Raw genomic sequence first — 23,847 nt, 5'->3', positions numbered from 1 at the left:
TGTTTCCGTCAACGATCTTTTTTGGGTGTATTTGGTGACACGTCAGTAATTTTTATCGGATTTTTGAACTGTGTATGAATTTGAGAAAAAAATAATAGTTGGTGTATGAAAATAATGATTTTTAAACGGCGTGATTAAAATGAGAATATGTATAAAGTTGAAATTTGTTTTGACATTACCCCTTAAAATTAAGAGCAAATTACTTTACGGTCCCTAAGGTATATCATAATTAACAGTTTAATACCTCTTGTTTCAAAAGTCTACTTAATGGTCCCTCAATTTCAATTCCGTTAACTGTTAGGCCCCTCTGTTAGTTTCGACTTTTACTTTCAAACGATTTGGTACCCCACCTTTAATTTCGTGAACAGTTTGGTCCCTCACTTTTAATTTTATTAATCAATTTGTTACCTCATTTTTAAACGATTTTGTACTTCAGTTTTAGTTATGTTGAACGATGTAATCTCTCAAATTAACGGAAGAGTCTCTAGTTAAAGGAATTAAAACTGAGAGACCATTAAGTAGACTTTGAAATAAGAAATACCAAATTGTTGATTATGATATATCTCAAGGACCTCAACGTAATTTTTTCTAAAATTAACCCCATTTTGATTATTTGCCTCCTCAACTTGCAAGCTAATTATCCCTTAAATTGGCAATTTGCCCCTCAATTTGTAAGCTAATTTATCAAAATGGGGTTAATTATCCATAATCACCAAGTTCGTGACTAATTTACTCACAAAATTAATTTATATATTAATTTCTCATTACTTATAAGTTGAGGGGGAAAATTGCTATTTAAGTCCTTATCCCCTCCAAGTAAAGCCTTGATGCAAAAGGAAAAAAAACATTCGAAGGATTAATGTCACTTGGTAGCACAACTTTTAGCATTTTATTCGATTTAAGCACAAATTATAAAACGTCTCAACTAATAGCACAATATTTCATTATATATGTGACATATATAACATAAATATCTAAAACGACGTCGTTTTATTCGTCAGTACAATCAAATATAGCGACGTCCTTTTAACAAAAAAAAAAAACAAACCATAAAATGTATATCATGCTATAGGATAAATTTTTTTGGAAATGTTGTGCTAATGGATGAGAAACTTTAATTTGTACTTAAATCTAAGAAAAAAAACACAAAAGGTTGTGCTATATGGTGACATTAACTCTAAATTTAATTAGTTATTTTGAGGAGTGTTTTAAAAACCTTACCAGACCGACCGGTCGAACCGGTTAAACTAAGAACCGGCCAGTGGTCCGTTCTAAAACTTTAAAAAATAAATTTTTTTGGTTGAGCCAGGTTGGAGCGGATTGAACCGGATCAAACCGGTAAAAATTGGGTGTTGAACCGATGAACCGGAGGTTGAATTGGTAAAAACCGGATCTTAAACTGGTGAATCAGAGGTTGAATCGGTAAAAACCGGCGAACCAGAATTTTTTTAAATTTTTTTAAATTTATTAAACCGGTTCAGTTAGTTGAACCGAGAACCGGCGGCCTCACCAATTCGGTTTTAAAACACTGATTTTGAGTATATGCTTTTAGAAAGAAATTGAACAAATTAAAAATTATCACGTCACATAGTACTGTCAAGAAGATGGGTTTAATAACATCTTCCTATCAATTTAATGGATATCCATTACCGAGTAATTCAATCGCGATCAATAACTTATGGCAAGATGATGGTTGACAACTTAATTGACCTAGAAAGATTCAAGAATCAATGGATATTGTGCATTGATTTGCGCTGCCCTCATTTTCAGTTTATATCATGGAAAATACAATTTTAATAGTAACCAATACCAATTTTATTATGCACATACCAATCCTACACAGTAGGCCATATTGCAATTTCTGAATAACCATCTTCAGTAGCGCAAGCTCGAAACATTCCAACTGTATTAAACGGCATTGTGACTTCTCCAGTAGCCGACACAGCGACCAATCCGACTGTTGCTGTCGGAACACACTCCTCGACAACATAAGCTGCTGCTTCCTTAAGCGAAAGGCCTTTGTACTCCATCAGGGCAGCCACATCCCGAGCTACTGTAGCGCGTATTATAGACTCCCCTACGCCTGTAGCTGAAACTGCACATAGACTATTTGCATATGTTCCTGCACCTATTATAGGCGAGTCACCGATCCTACCCACCATTTTGTTCACTAATCCGCCAGTCGACGTAGCAGACGCCAGGTTCCCGTTCCTATCAACAGCCACACATCCAACAGTTCCAGTTTGGCCGTCCTGATCGTCAGCAGTTGGAATTGGGGTTTTGGGTTGTGTATAGTCAAGCTGTGGATATATATAGCAGATAGAGCATGGTAAATAATTGTACAAAATATCAGTTTGTGCACATTTTAGAGAAAAAATATTGGAACAATGAATCATATTGAATAAAAAAAATTGCACCACTGAACTGTACACTTATTACAGAATAGTTATTGATGTTTCATTTGTATTATTTTAATAACCGTATTTTTATTTTTCCAACAGCAGAAGGTTATCCAATAAATTTCGTCAAAAATTGTCTATATAGCTGACGGATTGTTTACGTAAAAAGTTTATAATTTAACAACTGCAAAAATATATAATCCATGAATCATACCTGGACTTTGTTGGCTTGTTTTGCCTGCTTCAGCCTCTCAATGTTTTCTACAGTTACAAATTGACTTGGATCAACTGTCTCAACACCCTGATAACAAATTAAGACACACCAGAAAATTGACTGAAGTTGTGAATTTAAGAATACTTAAAACTTAAATTATTAATCACATAATCTATAGTTGTCTCTCGGGTCTTGTAATTATATTATTAAAAACCAAGAAGAAAGTTAACCCAGCAGAAACTTGATAAATCAATTGATTTATGACTCGTGCAGGAATGACATGTAACAACATATAATAATATAATGATTAAAACAATATACTCCATATGAAACTAGGTAAGAATACAGAAATTAGAGATACAATGGAAAGTAGGTTGAGCATTTGGTCGATTCAGTTAAAACCAAACCATAATCCTCCAAACCGACCAAGTCGAAAACCTTCCAGCTCGAAACTAATACCGACTGAAGTTATTCTTTAACCGAAACCGAACGGACCATTGAAAAAATCAAAACCGAACCAAACAGTGAACTTAATATAAAATATAATTAGAAAATTCAAATATTTGGTTATTCGATCAGTTCGGTTAATTTTGATTTTCTAAAGTCAAAACCAAAACCGATCGAAAAACTAAAAAATAAAACTGAAACCAAAATGACCTAAATTTTAATCGAACCGGAAATCCGACCGAAAATCATCCGTTTGGTCCGTTAAAACGGTTAGTACTGAATTCTGCTCGCCTCTAATGAAAAGTTAATAAAGAATAACATATTTAATAATAAATTTTGAATTCTTGTGAACTAAACTTTATAGTACTATTTTTTTCTTGAGATGGAAGTAGTATTAATTAAAAAGTAATATCAAGAATACAGGAAATGTAATTTTCGAGGTCCAAACATAGGGATATAGTTGGAATACAAAAAAAAATGCAAAATTTGCAAAAGTTCATCAGAATTACGATAATGTGATAATAAGCTATAGCTCAAATAATATGCACCGGATAACATTTTACTAATATCGTGGGATGAAAGATAGTTAGTCACCTGTTCCCTAGCAAAAGCCTCAGCTCCATCACACGCAAGATAGACATGAGGAGTTTTTTCCATCACCAATCGTGCTAAAGAAATTGCATTCACAACGGTCGTCACACCAGAAACAGCTCCACATTTTTTAGTTTTGCCATCCATAATACTAGCTTCCATCTCCACCGTCCCCGCCGAGGTCAAAACGGATCCTTTACCGGCATTAAAGTTCGGGTCATTCTCTAGTTCACGAACCTATAAAAAAGCAAAAATAATAATTGGCGTGACCCGTCATTCATTCGTGAAACAAAGAAATAATAAGTTAGCAATGTTACGTTATTTACCAATAAAAATTCAACAAATATTCCCATTGACTTGTTATAAAAAATGACGTGACATAACCGTTGCATATAATAGTCGTTCAAAGAAAAATTAGCTACAAATCAAAAATCAAAGATCCTTATGAAAGCAAAAGAAATCAAGAAACTTTATTTTTATATATTATATAATTTCAAGAAAACTTTCAAAATGACATCCACATACTACAAGTTCCACAACGTCAAGTGGGTGTTTTTGAGCTTCGAGGGCGGCTACACCGATCTCGAGGCAGTGGCGGAGTGCAGCCTCACGAGGAAGGCGGCGCTCCGGCGGAAGATTGACTGGGACTCCGGCTCCACCGTGTAGTGCGATTGCCCACCCCATTTTCTCTAGTTGTAGAAACCACCTACTGTTATTTGGAACTTAGTAAGATTTGGTGGGAACTATGAAGGGCTTTCTCTGTTTATATAATGAACAAGTATGAGAATTTAATTTAGCAAAAAAGTATGAGAATTTATTGGCTGTGGCCGATTTCACTTTCATCATCTTACATTAAATTCTTAATTTTGTAATTATGAAATTAACTTATATAAAAATTATTCTTCCTTCCGCCCAAAAATAATATATAGTCCACTAGTTATCAATTTTATTTTTATTTTTCTTATCATACCTATATTACTATGACTAATTTATTTTTCAAGCTAATATCGTTATATTGTAATCTTTAAATAATGACAATATAGAAAAAATTAACACTCTAAATTATAATCAATTAGGAATACGTAGACAAATATTTAGAAAAAAAAAATTAACTATTCTTTTGGGACGGAAGGAATATAAAATATCAACCTATCAAATTAAACCTTTTTAATTAAATGTAGTTCTTACTTTATTCGGTCTTATAGAACTAATTTAGATAGTTTAATAATATATGAAAAAGGTCATACAATTTCAGATTAAATAAGAAATATTCATTAGTTCTTACTTTATTCGGTCTTATAAAACTGATTTACATAGTTTAATAATATATGAGAGAGGTCATACAATTTCAGATTAAATAAGAAAAATTTATTAGTTTTTACTTTATTCGGTCTTATAAAACTAATTTATATAGTTTAATAATTGATGGATACCGAATCCTATTTTACTTATAATGAAGCCGAGTCGCAGGAGATCTATTTGCAGACGACACCAGACTCCCGCCCAAAGGGCCGAATCAAGATAAACCAGCGGCTGAATTCACCGGATCCGCTTGGACTGGAATACATCATTCGACATCATAAAGACCGAATCCCTGAGGACTCGGACAAAGCACGTCGACCCCGGGATTCAGATAAGATCACCAAGATCTACGCATATTCGGAGTATCTGTCCTATTTGGATACAAATTCCAACTTAGAAAGATAGCCTCCAACTTAGGAAAACGAGACTATTTAGGAATATCTTTCTAAATAGGACTCTTGTCTGAATAAGGAAGTACACTCCTAATAAGGGCAGTCCCTACAAAATAGGAATCACTTTCCTACTACAACTCTAAAAGGTATACCATCTACTATAAAAGGAGTTTGAGGTATGCCTAAACACAGAACATTATTCACAAATACAATTATTCTCCCTTAAGCCTAAACTGACTTAAGCATCGGAGAGCTAATCGGACAAACCGTCCGATTAATCATCCACACTGTTTTGCAGGATTAATGCCGTCGAGATGCCAGAATCCATCAATTGGCGCCGTCTGTGGGAAAAGCTTGAAAATTTCAAAATTCGAAGGAGTTTTTCTGAACTCAAAATAAATTCTCATTGATGGATTCTGGCATCTCTTTGTTTATTCTCATATGAAAGAGGTCATACAATTTCAGATTAAATAAGAAAAATTCATTAAATAGTGTACTATGAAGACACTTCTACCCATTATAATAGACAAAAGTATAAGGCCGTAATATAATGGTGCCATGAATTTTCAAATAATTTTAACTTTTTATAAATTTATTAAAAATATTTAAAATTTATAAATTTGTATCAAATTAACAATTTCAATTCAATTTTATCTAAAACAAATCAATTTAATTTATCAATTTTTCGTCTTGATATAATATGTTTTCGTCTTATTTTTTTATATTCATTTTTAACTTTTTTTTCCTTCAACCACCGAAAGTTACAGAATTTTATATTAGATTTCAACGTTATTTTTAACTTTTATTGGATTAGGAGTCAAACTTTACAATTATGAAAAATTAATTTTGCTCACTAAGGAGTTAGTATAGAAATTTAACAAGAAATATTGAGATAACTATATTTATTAGAAAAATTTAATAGAATTTTAACAAAGTTATCAAATTATGATAAACAAACTTTAAATATTTTGGATTAATTTATAAAAAGTCAAAAGAAATTAACATTTTAGCACAATTAATTCAAATATATAAGTATACACATAAAACGAACATTGGGCAGTCGCTAGTGCTCTAATTTAAAAAAAACAAAAAACAAATCCTTTGATTTTCAATTTTAAGTTAATTAACAGCTGGTATCAAATCAGTCCAAATGATAGTTAGGTTGCTAAAAAAAAAGATTAATTGATGTGTTTCTAATTAAAGCATTAGCCAGCAAATTAACTATTGAAAAATTCGTGATCATCTATAGCATGTTGATTTATTCAAAAAATAATTAATTAACTCTGCTGTAAATGAAGGCTTTTAATATTTTTGATAGAGAGAAGTTTCAGAGTCTATTTAACATTGCTTTTTTTCTTTTATGTAATTTATATGGCGGTTTCATATTTCATAAAAAAAAGAACAATATAATTAGTATTTTCATTTATTGAATTTTTTCGGATATTTATATTCAACCATACTATATTCGTCTAATTAAGTAAGAGTTTATCATTTTTAAGGCAAATATAGACTAATGTAAAATTAGTTTACATTAAAAAAAATTATGGATATTAAAAAATTAATTAGACATTTAACAGTATAAAATTATTAAAAAAACAAAAAGTCAAATTAATAAGATAAGAAAGAGTTGTGTAAAAGACAAACTAATGTAAAATTAGTAAATTATTTTTATGTGATTTTATTATCTCTATATGATGTCAATTTCGTGAATATATTTTTTATATGTTGATCAAATGTGCATTAAATTTAAACTACATAATGATAACCAATTATAAAAAAAAACTACATAAGAATAAATAATTTGTTTTTATATTCGTGTGTGTATATATATATATATATATATATATATATAAAAATTAGTTATATGAATATTCAAATTCGAAAATCTAATGAATTTTTCTAAATTAAAATAATTTTGAAGTGGCGAAAACATTTTGATAAAATAAAATAATTAGTAATGTTTTTTTAAAAAAATTGGTTGGGTTGTTTTGTTTTATTGGTTACAACACATAACTCATATGGCAAAATGACATATCGGTAATAGCATCATCCCCATGGCTACATTTGTTTGTTTGGATTTGTTTTGATTCTCTAGACAACTTGCTTTTTAAAAACAATATGTTAGACAACTTGTAGAATTTATCATATGATATATATCTGATGGATAACATATCTAAAGACTCATAGATTGGTCTGAAAGTTGCATAATTTATGATAGTATTAAATTTGGGAAATTGTGCAGTGATGATTTAAATTAAAGCATCATATTAGTTAAGCAGTGTTTGTGATGCAGGTTTTGATTAGGGGGTTTGCAAATTCAAATTTAAGATATTGTTAATATGTTTGATCATATCTCTAACTCAACTGCTAATCAAAAGCTCAAACAGATTGAGAAGCGAATATGGTGCACGAGTGGTTTTGAAAATTTAGTAGTATTGAGAATCATGCATCAGATGAAGGATACTGCAGGAATTACGACTTTTTAAGATAATACTATTGTTGAAGTCTCGCCCCGTAACTTGACCTTTTAGGTGAATTGATAATTTGACACAGTAACAAAGCTTCTATAATGATAAGGTCTAGAGTTTAATTCTTGACAATTTGTATTGGTTAATTAAAAACATTGAGCACAAGGTAAGTTTAGTCTTGTGTGCTTGTTTGTTCACGCTTCAAATTCGATGGACATTAGCATGCAGAGGGTGTTAAGGTAATATTATTATTGGAGCCTTACCTAACGACTTGAGCTTTTGAGTGAATTGGTTATTTTACACGAATAACTCTAACCAGCCCACTAGAACCACCGGTTGTGGTATTAAATGCTTTGGGTTTGGTGAGGTTGAGCATAGGCAGTCCGAGTGTTGGGCGTTTACAGTTCTATAAAATGGGGAATCAGCCCGAAACTGATTCCCCCACTGTTTCAAGCCGGTTCGATCACAGTTTCAGGCTGATTTAGACTATGTCCGAGCCTATACCGGCCCCTGGCCAGCCCTACAAGGATACAGCACAATAGAAAAAATTGATACAGGTTAAGAAAGGAAGTGAATGAAACAGATTAGGAAATAGTGAAGAGATGGAATAAGAACAAACTAACCTATACTTTTGTATCACCCTCCTACAAATCAAGGGTCATTAGAAATGATGGCCAACTTGTCAGGTAGGCATGGGAACTGAGTTTTCAGCAATGTTTTTGTTATCTTAAACTATTTGCTATTTGATCGTTTGAAATGGGTCCCTTAAACTGGATCTTCATGGAACCTTCTCATAAAAACTCCAATATCCTTGAATGGTGGAGTTCACTCATGTGAAAGTGATCCACCGTAAACCCGGTTTAGGCAAGAATTTTCCTTAATCCTAGGAAGATTGATATTTGAATTTAAGTTTCATAATTTAAAAAACAGAAAGCAATAGAGTTCATAGCACTCTAACATAATTCATCACTCATTTTTCAGCTAGGGTACATGCTTTAATAATAAATTAAAGCAGTTGAATTTACCAATATCAATCAATCTCGCAGAGGAGGCCATATTGCAATTTCTGAATAACCATCTTCCGTAGCACAAGCTCGAAACATTCCAGTTGTATTAAATGGCATTGTGACTTCTCCAGTTGCCGACACAGCAACCAATCCGACTGTTGCTACAGGAACACACTCCTCCACGACATAAGCTGCTGCTTCCTTAAGCGAAAGACCTTTGAACTCCATGAGAGCAGCCACATCCCTAGCCACTGTACCGCGTATTATAGATTCCCCTTTGCCTGTAGCAGAAACTGCACAGAGACTGTTGGCATATGTTCCTGCACCGATTATAGGCGTGTCCCCAATCCTACCCACCATTTTGTTCACCAATCCACCAGTCGAAGTAGCAGATGCTAAGTTCCCATTATTATCAACAGCCACACATCCAACAGTTCCAATTTGGCTGTCCCCATCAGCAATTGGAATTTGGACTTCCTCATTGTTTCGAACAGGTTGTGTGTAGTCAATCTGTACATTTAGCAGAACGAAAACAAACAAAAATGAAAAACCGAAACTGAAAGTTCAAAATCAGTATGTGCACATTCAGAACCAAACACTGTACATCCCCAACAATGAATCATACCTGAACTCTGTTAGCTTCTTTTGCCTGCTTCAGTCTCTCAATGTTCTCTGCAGTTACAAATTGACTTGCATCAATTGTCTCAACACCCTGATAACAAAGACAGTTAGATGTAAGAAATAATTGGGATTATCAAGTAAGTTTTTTTTTTCGAACTGAGTAAGACTGCTGCTCACTTGTTCCCTAGCAAAAGCCTCAGCTCCATCAAATGCAAGATAGATATGAGGAGTCTTCTCCATGACTAACCGTGCTAAAGAAATTGCATTCACAACAGTTGTGAGACCAGACACAGCTCCACATTTTTTAGTTTTGCCATCCATAATACAAGCTTCCATCTCCACCGTCCCCGCCGAGGTCAAAACCGATCCTTTACCCGCATTAAAGTTTGGGTGATTCTCTAGTTCACGCACCTGTACACACACAGAAAAATTAGCTACAAATCCTTCAAAACTAGACAGGAATCACAAGGACTTCAACAAAAGTAAGTGATCTTTGTCAAATTTAAGGAAATAAACTTGCTTTTGATAATCAGCAGATCAACCCTAATGATTTTAGTCTTAATTGAATGCGTATGATGAAATTTAAGAGCATTTGTTGATGATGAAACGATGTCACCTACCACGAGTTCGACAACGTCAAGTGGATGTTTTTGAGCTTTGAGAGCAGCTACGCCGATCTCGAGGCAGTGGCGGAGTGCAGCCTCGCGAGGAAGGCGGCGCTCTGGTGGTAGGTTGAGTGGTATGTCACCGGCACCACCGTGTAGAGCGATTGCCCACCCCATTTTCTCTGTTCTACTACCTGCTGTTATAATTGAGTATTGGAGGGAACTAAGGACTTTCTGTTTTTATATGTAACAACAAACAATTTTTTTTAGTGCTTTATTTTTATTTTTAATAGTGTTCTCTAAATTTTATAAGAGAAATTTTGTATAATCTCTTAAGATTTTATATTATTTTAGAGTAATATTTTAGTTATTTTTAGTTGAATTTTTTTTATGAAAATTATTTTTGGACTTGTTTAAAAAGAAAATAATTTTTACCATCAACAATAAAAATAAATAACTAATAATATTTTTATATAGTATTTTTTTACCGTTATTTTTTTCAATCTTAATAAAATCTAAATTAGCTATACCTTTAGATACGGAGTTCAATATCAAAGACTAGATCAAAACATTTCAACAATAAAAATAAAATCAGTTGATCAAGATACATTTATTTTTGTAATAGTTTTATATTTTTATTTCTATTTTGATTAAGTATCAAAAGTTTTTATTTTATCTTTCTTAATAAAAGTTTATTTTGTCTTTGTCAGACATCTCGTCAAATTAGTAGAAACACATTTTTATGTTTGCAGCCTGATATAGCTTAAATAAAAAAATTATAAAAATTATACGTTTAATATTGATTAGTTTAAATATGTATACAGTGGAATTTGTTTACTTTGTTTTTTTTTTTTCAAAGTATGGCATGCTTTATTCGATTTTCATCATTGGATAAGTTATTATCACTTTCATGCGGTAAAAATAAAATATACAAATTAAGCTAAAAATAAAATAACACTAAAAAAACCATATATAATAATCTTACCGCTAGCTTTGTTACTACATCAATTTTATTTATTTTTAACAGCTTTAATTGCTTCGATTCTTCTCTTTTGGCTAAAACTTAAGGCACAAACAATATGGTCTAATCTGACAAACATGCGTAACTGCAATAGCATCATCTCCGTTCTTTTCGTTTGGAATTTTTTTCCCAGAAATTTGTTAAACATATCTGTCAGACTGAATAGCAAGTTGTATAATTTATAATATGCTATATATTATAATGGATAATATATTTTACTATAATCTATGTAGTTGGTAACAATTTATACAAACTAGGCCAAATCTATATAATTTCTTTTTATCATAATTCGTCAAGAGTTTCGAGATTATGCAGTATATCATAGACCCAATTTCAAGAAAAAAAAATATTTTGTTTAAAATAATTACTTAAATAATTATTAATGCAATGTACTAATAAGAATAACATTAAATGCTACAAATATCTCACACAATGAGAATAAAAAATAAAAGAAAAATAACATCTTCACGTGCTTCTGTATGCCAAAGAATAGCATCTATGCTTCAAGAACTTGAGAACACCTTAATGAGCACGCCAACATAGCATAAGCATCTGTTAAGGATTTTCCATCAAGAGGCATTGCAAATCCCAAATAGCCAATATCTCTATGTTCACTTCTGGAAATACACTCGATTGAATTTTCCGCATTCCTTGGGCATAGCGAATGTGGAACAGGGGCGAAACTAGGATGCCAACTAAGGAGGGTCGAAATTTTCGCATTTGGCAATTAAGAAATATCAAACACAGTAAACAACGCAACTAGCACTTGTAGGGGCAGCCCTAAAAGAAAAAAAACGCCCCTATCACTTGTAGGTCCGCCCCTACCAGATAAAAATCACCCCTATATCTGTATTTTGTTAAATTTTCTCCGGCGAGAAGGGTCGGCCCCCACGATGAGGAAAGGCTTAGGATGGATACCTGAAGACAATGAAAGGCATAGTTAGCAGCCAGTTGCACGAAAATGGAATTGCTGAAATGGAACAAAATAGGAATAGTGAAAACGTCATTTTTTATGAGAAACGTTATGTAAATAGAGTTTCGGAGTTTCATAAGTAGTTTCAAAAACAAAACAAAATGCTGAAATGTATGACTAGAGAAATTTTTGTGTAACATTCGCAAGCACAAAATGCTTCAACGAGTTGAAAATAAATTCAATGTCTTTCCCAATCAGCAATGGATCTTTGGTGTATTAGAAACCAATTCGACAACCAATTAATAATTCAAATTTGCAAAAGTCGCTCACGCAAAGAAACTACAATAAAGTTAAGGAACCAGCATATCCAATCCAATAATCCATGAAGAAATGATGAAAGAAAGCTTCTATGCCACCTTTCAAAAATTATAACATGACAACCCTTACCCTGGCGACGAAGTACTAAGTATAACATTGATCAATTGGAGGGTTTAGAACATTCCCCTGTATTGCTCTCAGATAAGTCATTGATTTCTGTGAAGTAAGAATCCTCTGCCTCCAAGACACCCTGCAGAACAAATGGATCAATGGCTGTTGCAAATATGAAAATAGCAAAGGCGTTTTAAGTTCTGTCATTTTCTGAAAAACCTTAATGATCATAATGGCTGCATTCTTGTGCAACACCTCATTGTACTCGTGACAAACCATACTCTGCAATATAAATAAGTAAACATTGAATGTCCTCTCACTTTGAAATTGAACATAATAGCAAAAGAAAAAAGAAGCTGCTAGCCATACTTGAGCACAATGCGGACAGCCGGTAATTCCAGAGCAGTGGCATGATGTGAGAAGTTGCAAAGCAGCATTCAGGAGCTCTGTGAAATAGGGTTGAATCTGTTGCACATACAAAATATAAAGGAATTAGGACCAAGAGGAAGATGCAACAATCATCTCTATTGCTTAGCAAGTTATATACAGAAAGCAGTCTCCTCTTCAATAATTTATAATGTTCTCATATTCCATGGACAGTGAAGCAAAAGGAAAATCTCAAGCTAAAATTCTAGAAATTAAGGGTAAAATAGCCAGAATAGAACATGATGCTAATTCTTTAAAGCCAAACTTGCAGCAACTCAAATCAGCACGTGAATAAAATCCACAGCCTGGGGCTTTATTTTCACGGGCTCAATTCCCACAAAAACTGACACTAATTACGAATTCTGAAAATTAGTTGAAGCCTTGCATTCTTTAAGCATACAGATAATTTTTAAAGCGTCAGTCACCTGCACTGAGAGGCCAATCCCGCCAGGATGCTGATCATATATTAGAATTCTTTCAGGAAAATAGCGGGTGTCGTGAGGGTTTGGGCACTCCGGAGCCAAGTCAGAAGAGTTGCATCTTACATACCTGGATATCAAAGCATCAGAAATCAGTCAAGACCACAGCCACTTGAGAGCAATATAATTAGTATGACTTAACAGTTTCAACCAAGGATATGATACTTCAATGAAATGTTAAGTATACTATTCAGAATTTACATTGCCAAAAAAACTTCTTATAAAACAATTTCAGCATCATGCATCCACTGACACAAAAAAACTACAGAGCATAGCTTCATTCTAAAAATATTAATCATAAAAGACTTACAAATGCGCTACTTTAAGAATAGCATGAGATGCAGCATGCAGACCCTCACGGAATGGGAAACATTTCTGCACCGAGATTTTTACTGATTGAGGAACTGGAATCCAAACTGCCTGTATGCAATAATATATACAACATAGATAAAGTAAAAAAAAAAAAATTAAGTGAATGAATAAATAAATCATATTTGCACCATTAGAAACAACTATGTCATGAAATGTCAGAAGTAAGAAATGAAGCAGTAAAACCTGTAAATGCACCTGTGATTCATACGTGTACTTAGGCAGCGAAAGATCATGTTTATCCAGAATTTTTTTAGTCCTTCTCTCTATGCAATAGAAGCCAAACCAAGTAGTTGTCACTTTGCAAGAACTTGCTTGAGCTGTTGTTTTCAATGGCTGTTTCTTGATAATCCTTACTGGATAGGCCTAATCAAATGCAGGAAAAACAGTTTGTCAGCCACATATTGCACTATCCAATATACAGGTTGCCAGGTGCAAGTGCAAAATGCTTACAGATTCCAGTAAGCGCATGTTGCAATAATTCTGAATATCATGTTGCTTATGAGGGAATTCAATTCGTTTGTGCAATTTTTATTCAGTCCTTAACCAAAAAGTCCTTTTTCTTACCAAAATAAAGTTGAACAAGAAACCAGGAATGCAATAAGTACAGTTCCGATGTCAAGAACTAACACCATAGAGAGATTATAAGGTAATTCCATCAAACCCTACATCTATTGCAAGCATTACAAATTTAAATTTACTTGTGCAATTGGCTCAAACAAGCATTACTGGTAATGCTCCTCAAGACTCTCAACCCCAGCTAAAAGCTCACTTTGAGTATCGTGTTGTGCATAGGGGTGTACAAAATTTACGTAACCCACCCAAACCAACCATGTGAAACCAACCCAAACCACTATATTCATTTTAATAAACCATTGGGTTATTGAAATTTTATAACCCAACTAAAAGAGTTTCTTGGTTTATTTGGGTTTGTTTAGGTTATATATTATTTAAAGTGCATATGCATTTGTTGATTGATTCACCAAGTTTTTTCAAAAAAAAAAAAATTTAATATTTTTTTGGAAATTTTTTTTTTGAACAATATTCTTTTTGCTTAAAAAAAATTTCTGGGAAATTAAAAAAACAATTATTTTTTTTATCAAAATATATTTATTCTGGAATTTTTTTTTTTTAAAAAAAATTTAAATTTTTTCTGAAAATATTTTTTTCCTGGAAAAATATTTTTTTTTATTATTTAAAAAAGAGTCAGATTGAAATTTGGGTTTTAGATTTTTCATCTAAAGTGATAAAAAGCAAAGAAAAGTACGTTAAATAACCCATATAACCCATGTTGGTTTTGAATAACTAAACTAACATAACCCAAATTATTTGGGTTATAACCCAAGATAATATTAGAAATTCAGTTTGGGTGGTTATAAGCTCATAACCCAACCAAACTGAATTTGAACACCCCTAGGACTTGTGCACACTTCAGGATTGAACACCCTATAAAGCTTTTCTGAACCTCGCAACTGACTAAAAACGAAAGGAACTAAAGGAAATATGCACATGCATATGAGAAGATGATGCAGCCCCTGTTCTCCCTATCCCTATAGACTTTAGGTCCAATCAGTTTGAACAGAATAAGCCAGTGGGAAAGTATCACCTTAGTCAAAAAGTTTATATTTGAAGATATGGAATAATAACAAAAAGAAAATAGCTGAAAAGTGAGACTTACAACACCACCACCAAGAACATGAATATCTGTATAATCACGAACTTTTGTGTAATATTTCAGATCCGCTCTTCGGCACAAAGCAGTCTTCTCCGCTATACTCAAATTCTCAACCAGATAGGTATTCCCTTGGTGCATATAGACTGCACCTTCATATACCTAAAGGTAACATTAAAAAAGGTGTGAATGAATGAATTAAGAGATAAATCCGCATTGCTTATAAGTGTAAGAAGAATGATGTATGCTATATAAAGGAGAGCTACAAGTTTGCAACCTGAAAAAAAGCCTTGCTTTCTTCTATCTCTTCCAGGACTTCATTCCGTTTAACGTCTATTACCCTGTACCTTACAGCCTCAATTGCTCGAATACTGATTTCATGTGAAGGTGTTCTCTAAAAATATAAATAATAAAGAAAAAAAGAGATAAAAATAAGAAAAGGGAAACATTGACATTTATGCCTAATATCTGCAAATACATTCCACACCTCACGCCCGATGTAGCTCCATATTCTAGCAGAAGATTCACGTGAGGGATCACAGCTCAGATATCCTCTATTTTTAAGGGACATTACCAACTTGCTCAAACTAGAGCCGAAATATCTCTCATCATGAAGAAAACTCAATGGATGCTCAAGAGCAGCACAGACCAAATGCTGCTCAACCACCTACAAGAGTAGAGCATTAAAATAAATTATCACAGAATTAACAAGTTACTAGAACCTTACTAGAACTCAAGGGAAAATTGTTGTCCTACGGAAATCTACACACCTGCTCATTTAGAGCATCAACATGGCAACATTCAATTGGACTATCGAAGAGTTTCTTGGGAAATCTCATAAAATACTGGTCAAGGGGGCTTTCAAAAGCAACATACACAGCAAGAGATGCCTTTTCTCTTCTTCCAGACCTTCCAGCTTGTTGCCACAGGCTGAGTGGAAGAGAAAATAAAAAGAGAAACATCACCAATATAAACAAATTGAGCTCAGCATTTCATTTTCCTGACAAAAGCATAAGATATTGAGCAGTTTACCTAGCAATACTACCAGGGAAGCCTAAATGCAATGTTGCATCAATGTGGCCAACATCTATTCCCAACTCAAGGGCATTTGTAGCAGCAATACCACAAAGTGTCCCATTAAAGAAATCCCTCTCTATTTTTCTTCGTTCCTGCATTATCAATATCCAATAATAACAAACACAGTGAGCTCATTTTCTCCGGAAAAAAATACATATTATCAGTTGATGAGTCAAAAGCAAATAAAGGTAAACCACTAAAACAGGGAATAACAACTGAGACCAACGTCTGAAATGTACAAGTTGAGTATTGGTGGTATTATTGCCAACGCTTTCGATCTTGCAAAAGTCATGGTTCAACCACATGGCCGACTGCAATAGTTGGGTTCATGCAGTATTTAAACAAGACAACTAAAAGGAAACTGGGATTGAAAAGGGCAATTTCACATCAACAAATGAGGTTGGTAACAACATTAGAAGCACTCTTACAGTTGAATGCCCAATACTGAAAGAAAGTCTCATCGAGAAGATTCCAGATTTCGAAGATAATTAACTTCATCTCCTCAAAATACAAGTTAGAATTTGTTAAGCATTTATGCTTATTGCATAAGTGATGCACAAAACCACTGAGATTTCCAGTCTCATAGAAAATGAATCCATATTTTAGCTATTGCATCTCAAACCTCTTACTCAAAAGAAAAAGAATATTCTTGAAAAACAGTAACCAATTTTTCATAGACTTCCTTTCTCTTGTAATAACCAAACATAATTATCTGAAGCTTTTCAAATTTATTAATTTATTCAGGAGCTCATTCTGAAGGCAACATTTAACACTGGCAACAGGATTTGTTTGGCATATGATTGTAAACTATCAGGATTGAAGAAGGAAAATTTCATAGAATTGAAACAAACTTTAAATTGGAAACTATGGTAACTGTAGATAGTAAGACTTATGAGCGGTGAAACAGTCACAGAAGGTAGACCCTCTCCATGCTTTTTGGTTTTATAGACAGCAGATATAGACGTCGATGTTATAGCTAGCATAATAGCAATAATGATTCAAAATAATTGCAAGAAGCGCGGGGACTTAAGGTCTTAAAGTGAAAAAATAGCACAACTTATGATGATGATATCAAGCAGTTTAAGGATAAATGGATATAAGAATATAAATAACAGTTTCAAATTTATAAGACCAACATTTGGGGTCATTTAAAAGTCACTACAGCTACCATACTATATGGCATCACTTTACAATTCCTGCTATTTAAGTGGCTGATAAGATATTATCAACACATACTGTGATGTAACCTGAATTTCATTCAAGAGAACACAAAATTCTGCCCAAATGTTGGTTTGGCCACAAAGAATAAGAAAAACAACTTTATTCAAGAGAATGTAAATATACCATCACTGCAGCCATAAACATATGTTAGAGAGAAAAGGTGAAATAATCATACTGACCTCAGAAGTATAGCCACCACGATAAGCACATATTAAATCTACAAGATGGGGGGATGACTTCTGAAGTATCTCCCTCCTATCAAAGTCATAAAACATAGAAAATTCATTTTGCAAAATCTGATGTGTAGACGTAAAACAAAAAACAATAAAGCCCAATAAGACGTGTCTGAACAAAATAGATGCTTTAAGATTTGATTACAGGTTCATGAAATCAATGGGACATACGTATAGGACAAAACAAGCTCGGTGAGTTTGCGTGACTTGCAAAAAGCTATGCAACGAAGTCCGTGCTGAACCATTTCTGCAAATAAGTAAGAAACTTCCAAAATTGGGCTGGAAAAATACACAGAGCATTAGATATTATACTTCCAATCCACATTCTTTTATCCACACAAAAAAAAAATTATATTTGTAATTGCACATGAGACAAAACCATATGCTTTAACAAAACTTTAAGATCAGTAGCATATGCATGAAGCTAAAATCCTAAATCATAATTAATGCAATAAATTACAGTTCATTTTCTTCTACAATATCATCTTTTAACTCAAACCGGTCATTAGAAAAAGAGAACCAGTAGGTAAAGTTGTCTCTAACATCATGTCGACAACGGGGGAAAAAACAATTGCAAAATTTTAAATGCATATAGATACAGCAAACTACCACCTTGTATTGTTGTTCGCAGAGTCAATAGCATCTTTATTCGAGATCTGTAATGCATCAGATTTAGCGAGTATTAACTTAATTAATTCTTGATGTACTTTTAAAGGTAGTAGCAATACACATACGCTAGGATTCCACAAAGCAAATAATTTTCTTGCAGAGGGACTTCCATCATTGTCAATGAGCTCCAATGTTGAAAGATTTGCGAGTTCCTGAGCATCAACCAGTTAACAATTAATAGATTCATAAAGATAGTTGGGAGAAGAATTTCATATATGAAATTTCTGAAGAATACATGAAAAGAATGAAGATATTCTCCTTAAAAACCCTGAAGGGTATGTTGAGCATGATGGCCTTCAAACTAACATGCAAACTGATGAGGTAAGCCACATAAAGCAGACAACAAAGCTTTGGTCAATATAACTAAGTTCCCACATAGGAAAACCAGCCAATTTAATACTTAAACCACAAATAATGAATCTAATAGCTTTCCAAAATAGAATACATGGTCATCTGCATACAACTATGAAGAGCTTTCATTAAAAGAAGAGACGAAATCAAAAGGAAAATGGAACAACTAAAAGAATTTAAGTTATCTATCAGCACATCAAAGAGGGTAACATAGAATATTGATTAGCATGAATACAATTCTAATATTTGACCAGTCTGTCATCTCACCATACAATGCTCACGGGGATTGGCAGACGTCGCAGTTGAGAATACAAATAAAGGGTCACTGCCATATACTGCATTTGAAATCAGAATGCACCTTGATCAATAACAATAATATGTATTTTCCATGTCCAAGGGGAGGGGCCATCAATATGGCTGAAAAAAAAAAAGTAAAAGAAAGGACCAACTTCTAATTTGTTTAATAACAAGGGGAAGCCCAACTACCATGAGAGCAGATTCTGCGGAGTCTTCTCAGGATTAGAGCAGTATGGCATCCAAATGCTCCTTTGTAATAGTGAGCTTCATCAATCACCACAAACCTAATATAAATAGAGCGAACCTCTTGATAATTCAGCATATTATTAACATAAGCAGGAACTAAATTCCAAACAATATCAAAAGGATAGAAAATTTTCTCTTTTGGGTTGTTGATTAGTGTTAATTAAATGCAAAATTATCAAAATACCTTATTATATATTAGTAAATATTACAAATCCATCACATTATATAAAATTCTCACCTTGACTTGTTAACCATGAATTAATTGGACTTTGACTCTAGTATATTACACTATATTTAATCTATGAAGGAACAGCAATCATACAAAAGAAAACAAAAATTACCTTAGATTTGATAAAAGTTGACTGAATTGTCTATGAAATGGTAAAATTGACATGTGTAACATATCTGGATTTGTGATCAGCTGCCAGCCAAAGTATGAAAATTGTAAGCTCAAGTTTTTCTTTCATTGATATATTTAAGAAAGCTATACCCTACTAAGTTACCAGTCTAGCATTATCACGCAGCCATGACCTTTGCGTTTGAGAAGTATCACCATCATATATGCCAATACTTATGTTTGTATCAAATTCTTTTGTCATAGTCAACAACACCCTAAGTTGATCTTGAGCCAAAGCCTATTTGAAAATATATATATATATACATATAATATAAATGAAATATAAGCAAAATAACAGGTTGCAACTGATTTTCAGGGATAGATAACCCAAAGCATATAAGAGCTTAAAAATCTGCACCTTAGTTGGAAACAAATATAAAGCACATGATGACAAGTTTTGGGACAATACTTCCAGAACAGGGACATTATAGCAAAGGGACTTCCCACTAGATGTCATTGTTGAAACTACGACATTCTTTCCAGCAAGGGAGGCCATGATAGACTCTGCCTGCGAATATAGCACGAGTTACAACATATTCAGAAAAATAGTGGTATCGAAAGACTTTTCTGAAGCAAAAGCATCATGCCTGGTGGCTATATAATTTAGTGATCCCCATACATCTCAGGGCCAACTTTGTGTTATCAGAAAGCTCATGTGGTATTTCTGTGAAAATGGCATTTCTAGCATCAATGTCTTCAAGGTGTACCATCTGCACCAAATGATCTTGAAGGTTTTAACTCTAACCTGATACTTCATTGAAGATATTTCAAAATCTGTCACCTATTCAATCCAGTCATGACTTGCATAATCATGTTAGAGCCCTTTTCTCAGTCAGGCTATCATATTCCTGAATCTAGTGAGAAGAATACATTCCAATTTCTAGGCCTGTAACTCATATACCAACTCACAACTTACATGTCCATTTGATCCAGGGCCCTCTCTAAGATGTTGAACCATTTCCACTGGCAGCAATTGATTAGTTTCCTGCTTTTCATGAGAAGAAGTCAGCTGAGTACAGAGCAGTAGTTTTTCACTTGAAAGGTTAGGAAATACCGCATTTTATTACTTAGTTAAAGATTCAATAAAGTACTCTGGTAAGACTCTGTATGACCAAAAACACTCCAATTATGAATTATGAAAAATACTACTAACACCAGATTGCATTAGGAACAAAAGGATTGCAATATTAAGAAACCATTCTAACACCTATAATGTCGAGCAACTAGCTAACCTTTCATTTTAATGATCACCCATAGCAAAAGAGAGAAATTATAATTCAGGATACCATATTAGCCCAGAAAAGCAACTAAACATTTTTTCTTTATTTATGTCAATAAAAACAAAACAAAAAAGCTACGTGTCTCTGAATTAAATTCTAGATGACAGTTAAACACTAAAATATCAGATCATTGTCACAAAACCAGCTAGTTATAACATAGTTTACATCTCATTTAAATGTTGCAAGGACATGATATATTCACTTTTAGAGACACACACTAATTACACTAGTATCAGTTAAAAGGTAAATATGTTGATATAACCCACATGACAACATGAGCGCTGATGGCAGGACCGTCTTCCATTTCCCCAATTTGCTTCATTTTCCTTTTCAGGAACATCGACTCCCTTCACAAAGTTAAGTAAATCTTCCAAGGAAAAGAGCGTTTCAGTTGCTTTTTTACTTTTTCTCTATATGATAAAAGAGAAGTATCAATTTCTGTGCATCCAAATAATCACACATATTTAAGTAGTACTCAGAAAAAATTAAATTTTTCAGTGACACCATATCATTCATCATGCTGAAAATTTACTGATTCCAAAAAGCTTCCCAACCTTAGTGTTCCATTATTAAATACAAGCTCAAAACCTTGATTTTGTTGTTGCCACGTAGAAGGTAAAATGACCTCTAAAATGCTTAGCAGCTTCGATGGTAAGCACTTATTTCAAATGCAAGTTTCCATTTAAGAAAGAAGTAATGAACATTATAATTATAACGCAAAATTTAACGAAATGCAAGAAACAAACAGAAAGTTGTGGAACATTACAATCATCCAAATGCACATGTAGTCGATAATGGCTTAACAATTTACTTCCATTCATTAAGAAATAAAATGATACATGTTGCTAATGGGTTAATAATTTACTTCCTTTCATGATAAATAATAAAAATTGTGAAGTGTATGTCTGAGTACGAGAAAATGTCAATATCAAACAAGCATACCACTAGAAATTTAGCAGCTTCCGACAAGTGAGTTTTAAAAGAACTTTCCCGTTTTTTCATCATGTTAAATATCTTGGATAAAGGTATGGCTTTTTGTCCTGTGAAATAGGAAATCCTACTCTTTCAATTTATTTGAAATCCAATAAAAATTTAAGAGCAGTAATGGAACTAAAATATAAAAAGCAAAAAGAGCATATATTTCCATATACCATTTGTGGATTTTACAAAATCATCTCGTTCTTCCATTTCAGAATTGATAATAACAAGCGCATCAGCAGAACTAAGAAGCTTTGCATCACTGTCACTGAAGGACACAACCTGAGATAGAGAAAATGTACTTACACCGTGATCTCAAACATACTTGAAGTAAAAGGAAACAGCTTACGGTGCTATCCTAAGTAACAAATTTAGTTTACGATAGAAAGTGTTCCGCAAGGAAAAAAAACAACACACTACCTTGGGACAAATAATAGAAATATGCTCAATATCCTCAAATCCTACTCCACATCCAAATCCACTAAGCTTCTTAAGTACCTCCTTCAACCTAGATGAGGTAATCCCCTCCTTCTTCATATGTAAAAAAGCAGAACAAATATTCAAGAAAGCAAATGCCTGCATAATTCTTTTCAACCAAGACGGACACAAGCACAAAACCTCATTTTCTCCTCGCAATTCCATATCACCATTTTTCTGACTACCTAACAACACGCAAGTCCTGGAACGCGGACTACTCAAGCAATTCAAAGAACTCAAAACCTCAACAAACTTCTCACAATGCGAATCCTCCATAATATTCCTACTAGAAGACTGCATCACACTCCATAAGAACGTAAATGGGGCTTTTCCTCTTTCTTCTTTTTCTTCTTCTTCCTTATCCCTTTTTCTTTTATGTGTTACGAAACTAGTATCATCAGGCGCACTTAACTCGCTTGGTTCATTTAAAAAAGACGAGAATTCTTGCATCATATCGGAATAAACCGAATCGGAATAGCTAGCGCTTGTGCTTGACATTTCTTTCGGTAAATTGGATGAAAAATAATCAGGCATCATATTAGGGCGATCTTTCTTAATAAATGGAATTAACACTAAAAATTCACCAGGATCAACAGTAAGAGTGGCAATGCGAGTCTGCACGCTTAATTTAACTCCCTATACATAAATTTAGCGAAATTTAGGTTAAATGAGTTTAATTTAAATTCGATTCAATTCAATTAAGGGTTACCTTGAAGAAGAGGTGGAAATTAGGAGAAGAAGAGGCGGGAGGGAATATGAGTGTTAGTAGAAGCTTGAGGTCGCTAATGCTTCCGCTTGTCGCCATAGATACCGTCGTTGATTCGCCGGATAGAGTACGGACTTCGATTTTTCTCTCCTCTTTCTCCATTTCTCGGTCAGTGTGAGCAAAGGCGACGAAACGAAGCGAATTTTTGGTTTCTTTTTTATAGGCTTTTTTCTCTTTGGCGCGGAAACTGTAATCTCTCAGTCACGTGTGACTCTCTTCACGCACGTGTCCTCCTTTTTCTTGTTTTAAATGAATAAAAGGTCACTCCGGTCCTCAGACTCATGCATCGAGTCAAATTTATTTATTTTTAACTGTTTTTGTCATTATATTTAAAAATTTGTGTTTCGAAATCAAGTAAGTCATTTCAACGGATTGGGATTCCTTCAAATTCAAAATGAAATTGAGGAGGTCATATTTGCAATCTACACCTTTCATTGATGAACAGTATAAATCAAAAAGGTATAATTTTAATCAAATTAATCTACATCGTTCATTTTACA

General features: G+C 33.4%; 3 protein-coding genes across 7 annotated transcripts; all 3 read right to left on the bottom strand.

The window, feature by feature from the left end:
- Positions 1-1,719: 1,719 nt before the first annotated feature.
- On the bottom strand, positions 1,720-4,426 carry LOC126674212 (isoaspartyl peptidase/L-asparaginase 1-like). The gene is made up of 4 exons (XM_050368627.2): positions 4,177-4,426; positions 3,655-3,888; positions 2,614-2,700; positions 1,720-2,300 (listed from the first exon to the last, which is right to left on the bottom strand). The coding sequence occupies exons 1-4, from the start codon at positions 4,333-4,335 to the stop codon at positions 1,836-1,838; spliced, it is 945 nt and encodes a 314-aa protein (XP_050224584.1). The 5' UTR covers positions 4,336-4,426; the 3' UTR covers positions 1,720-1,835.
- A 4,258-nt stretch (positions 4,427-8,684) lies between these two features.
- On the bottom strand, positions 8,685-10,269 carry LOC126671236 (isoaspartyl peptidase/L-asparaginase 1). Its single transcript, XM_050364987.1, has 4 exons — positions 10,062-10,269; positions 9,619-9,852; positions 9,446-9,532; positions 8,685-9,330 (listed from the first exon to the last, which is right to left on the bottom strand). Exons 1-4 carry the CDS (start codon positions 10,221-10,223, stop codon positions 8,848-8,850), a joined length of 966 nt encoding a protein of 321 aa, XP_050220944.1. The 5' UTR covers positions 10,224-10,269; the 3' UTR covers positions 8,685-8,847.
- A 1,147-nt stretch (positions 10,270-11,416) lies between these two features.
- On the bottom strand, positions 11,417-23,502 carry LOC126673096 (uncharacterized). 5 transcript variants are annotated; one of them, XM_050367077.2, is made up of 28 exons: positions 23,291-23,502; positions 22,525-23,217; positions 22,278-22,386; positions 22,069-22,166; positions 21,393-21,536; positions 20,763-20,831; positions 20,434-20,556; positions 20,205-20,354; positions 19,953-20,084; positions 19,791-19,870; positions 19,393-19,487; positions 19,174-19,241; positions 18,621-18,707; positions 18,499-18,542; positions 18,058-18,165; positions 17,833-17,908; positions 16,388-16,524; positions 16,126-16,285; positions 15,843-16,022; positions 15,633-15,749; positions 15,362-15,517; positions 13,882-14,049; positions 13,625-13,734; positions 13,261-13,384; positions 12,779-12,874; positions 12,629-12,691; positions 12,428-12,548; positions 11,417-11,985 (listed from the first exon to the last, which is right to left on the bottom strand). In XM_050367077.2, exons 1-27 carry the CDS (start codon positions 23,447-23,449, stop codon positions 12,459-12,461), a joined length of 3,636 nt encoding a protein of 1,211 aa, XP_050223034.1. In that variant the 5' UTR covers positions 23,450-23,502; the 3' UTR covers positions 11,417-11,985; positions 12,428-12,458. The 5 variants fall into 5 exon arrangements, with proteins under 5 accessions (XP_050223034.1, XP_050223031.1, XP_050223033.1 ...); XM_050367074.2 differs by having other exon boundaries at positions 18,499-18,707; XM_050367076.2 differs by having other exon boundaries at positions 11,417-12,037; positions 12,454-12,548; positions 18,499-18,707.
- Between the last annotated feature and the right edge of the window lie 345 nt (positions 23,503-23,847).

Source organism: Mercurialis annua, linkage group LG3 (genome assembly GCF_937616625.2).
Source record: "Mercurialis annua linkage group LG3, ddMerAnnu1.2, whole genome shotgun sequence".
NCBI classification, from domain to species: Eukaryota; Viridiplantae; Streptophyta; class Magnoliopsida; order Malpighiales; family Euphorbiaceae; genus Mercurialis; species Mercurialis annua.
The sequence above is the reverse complement of the archived record's forward strand: the minus strand, read 5'-3'. Positions and strand labels throughout refer to the sequence as shown.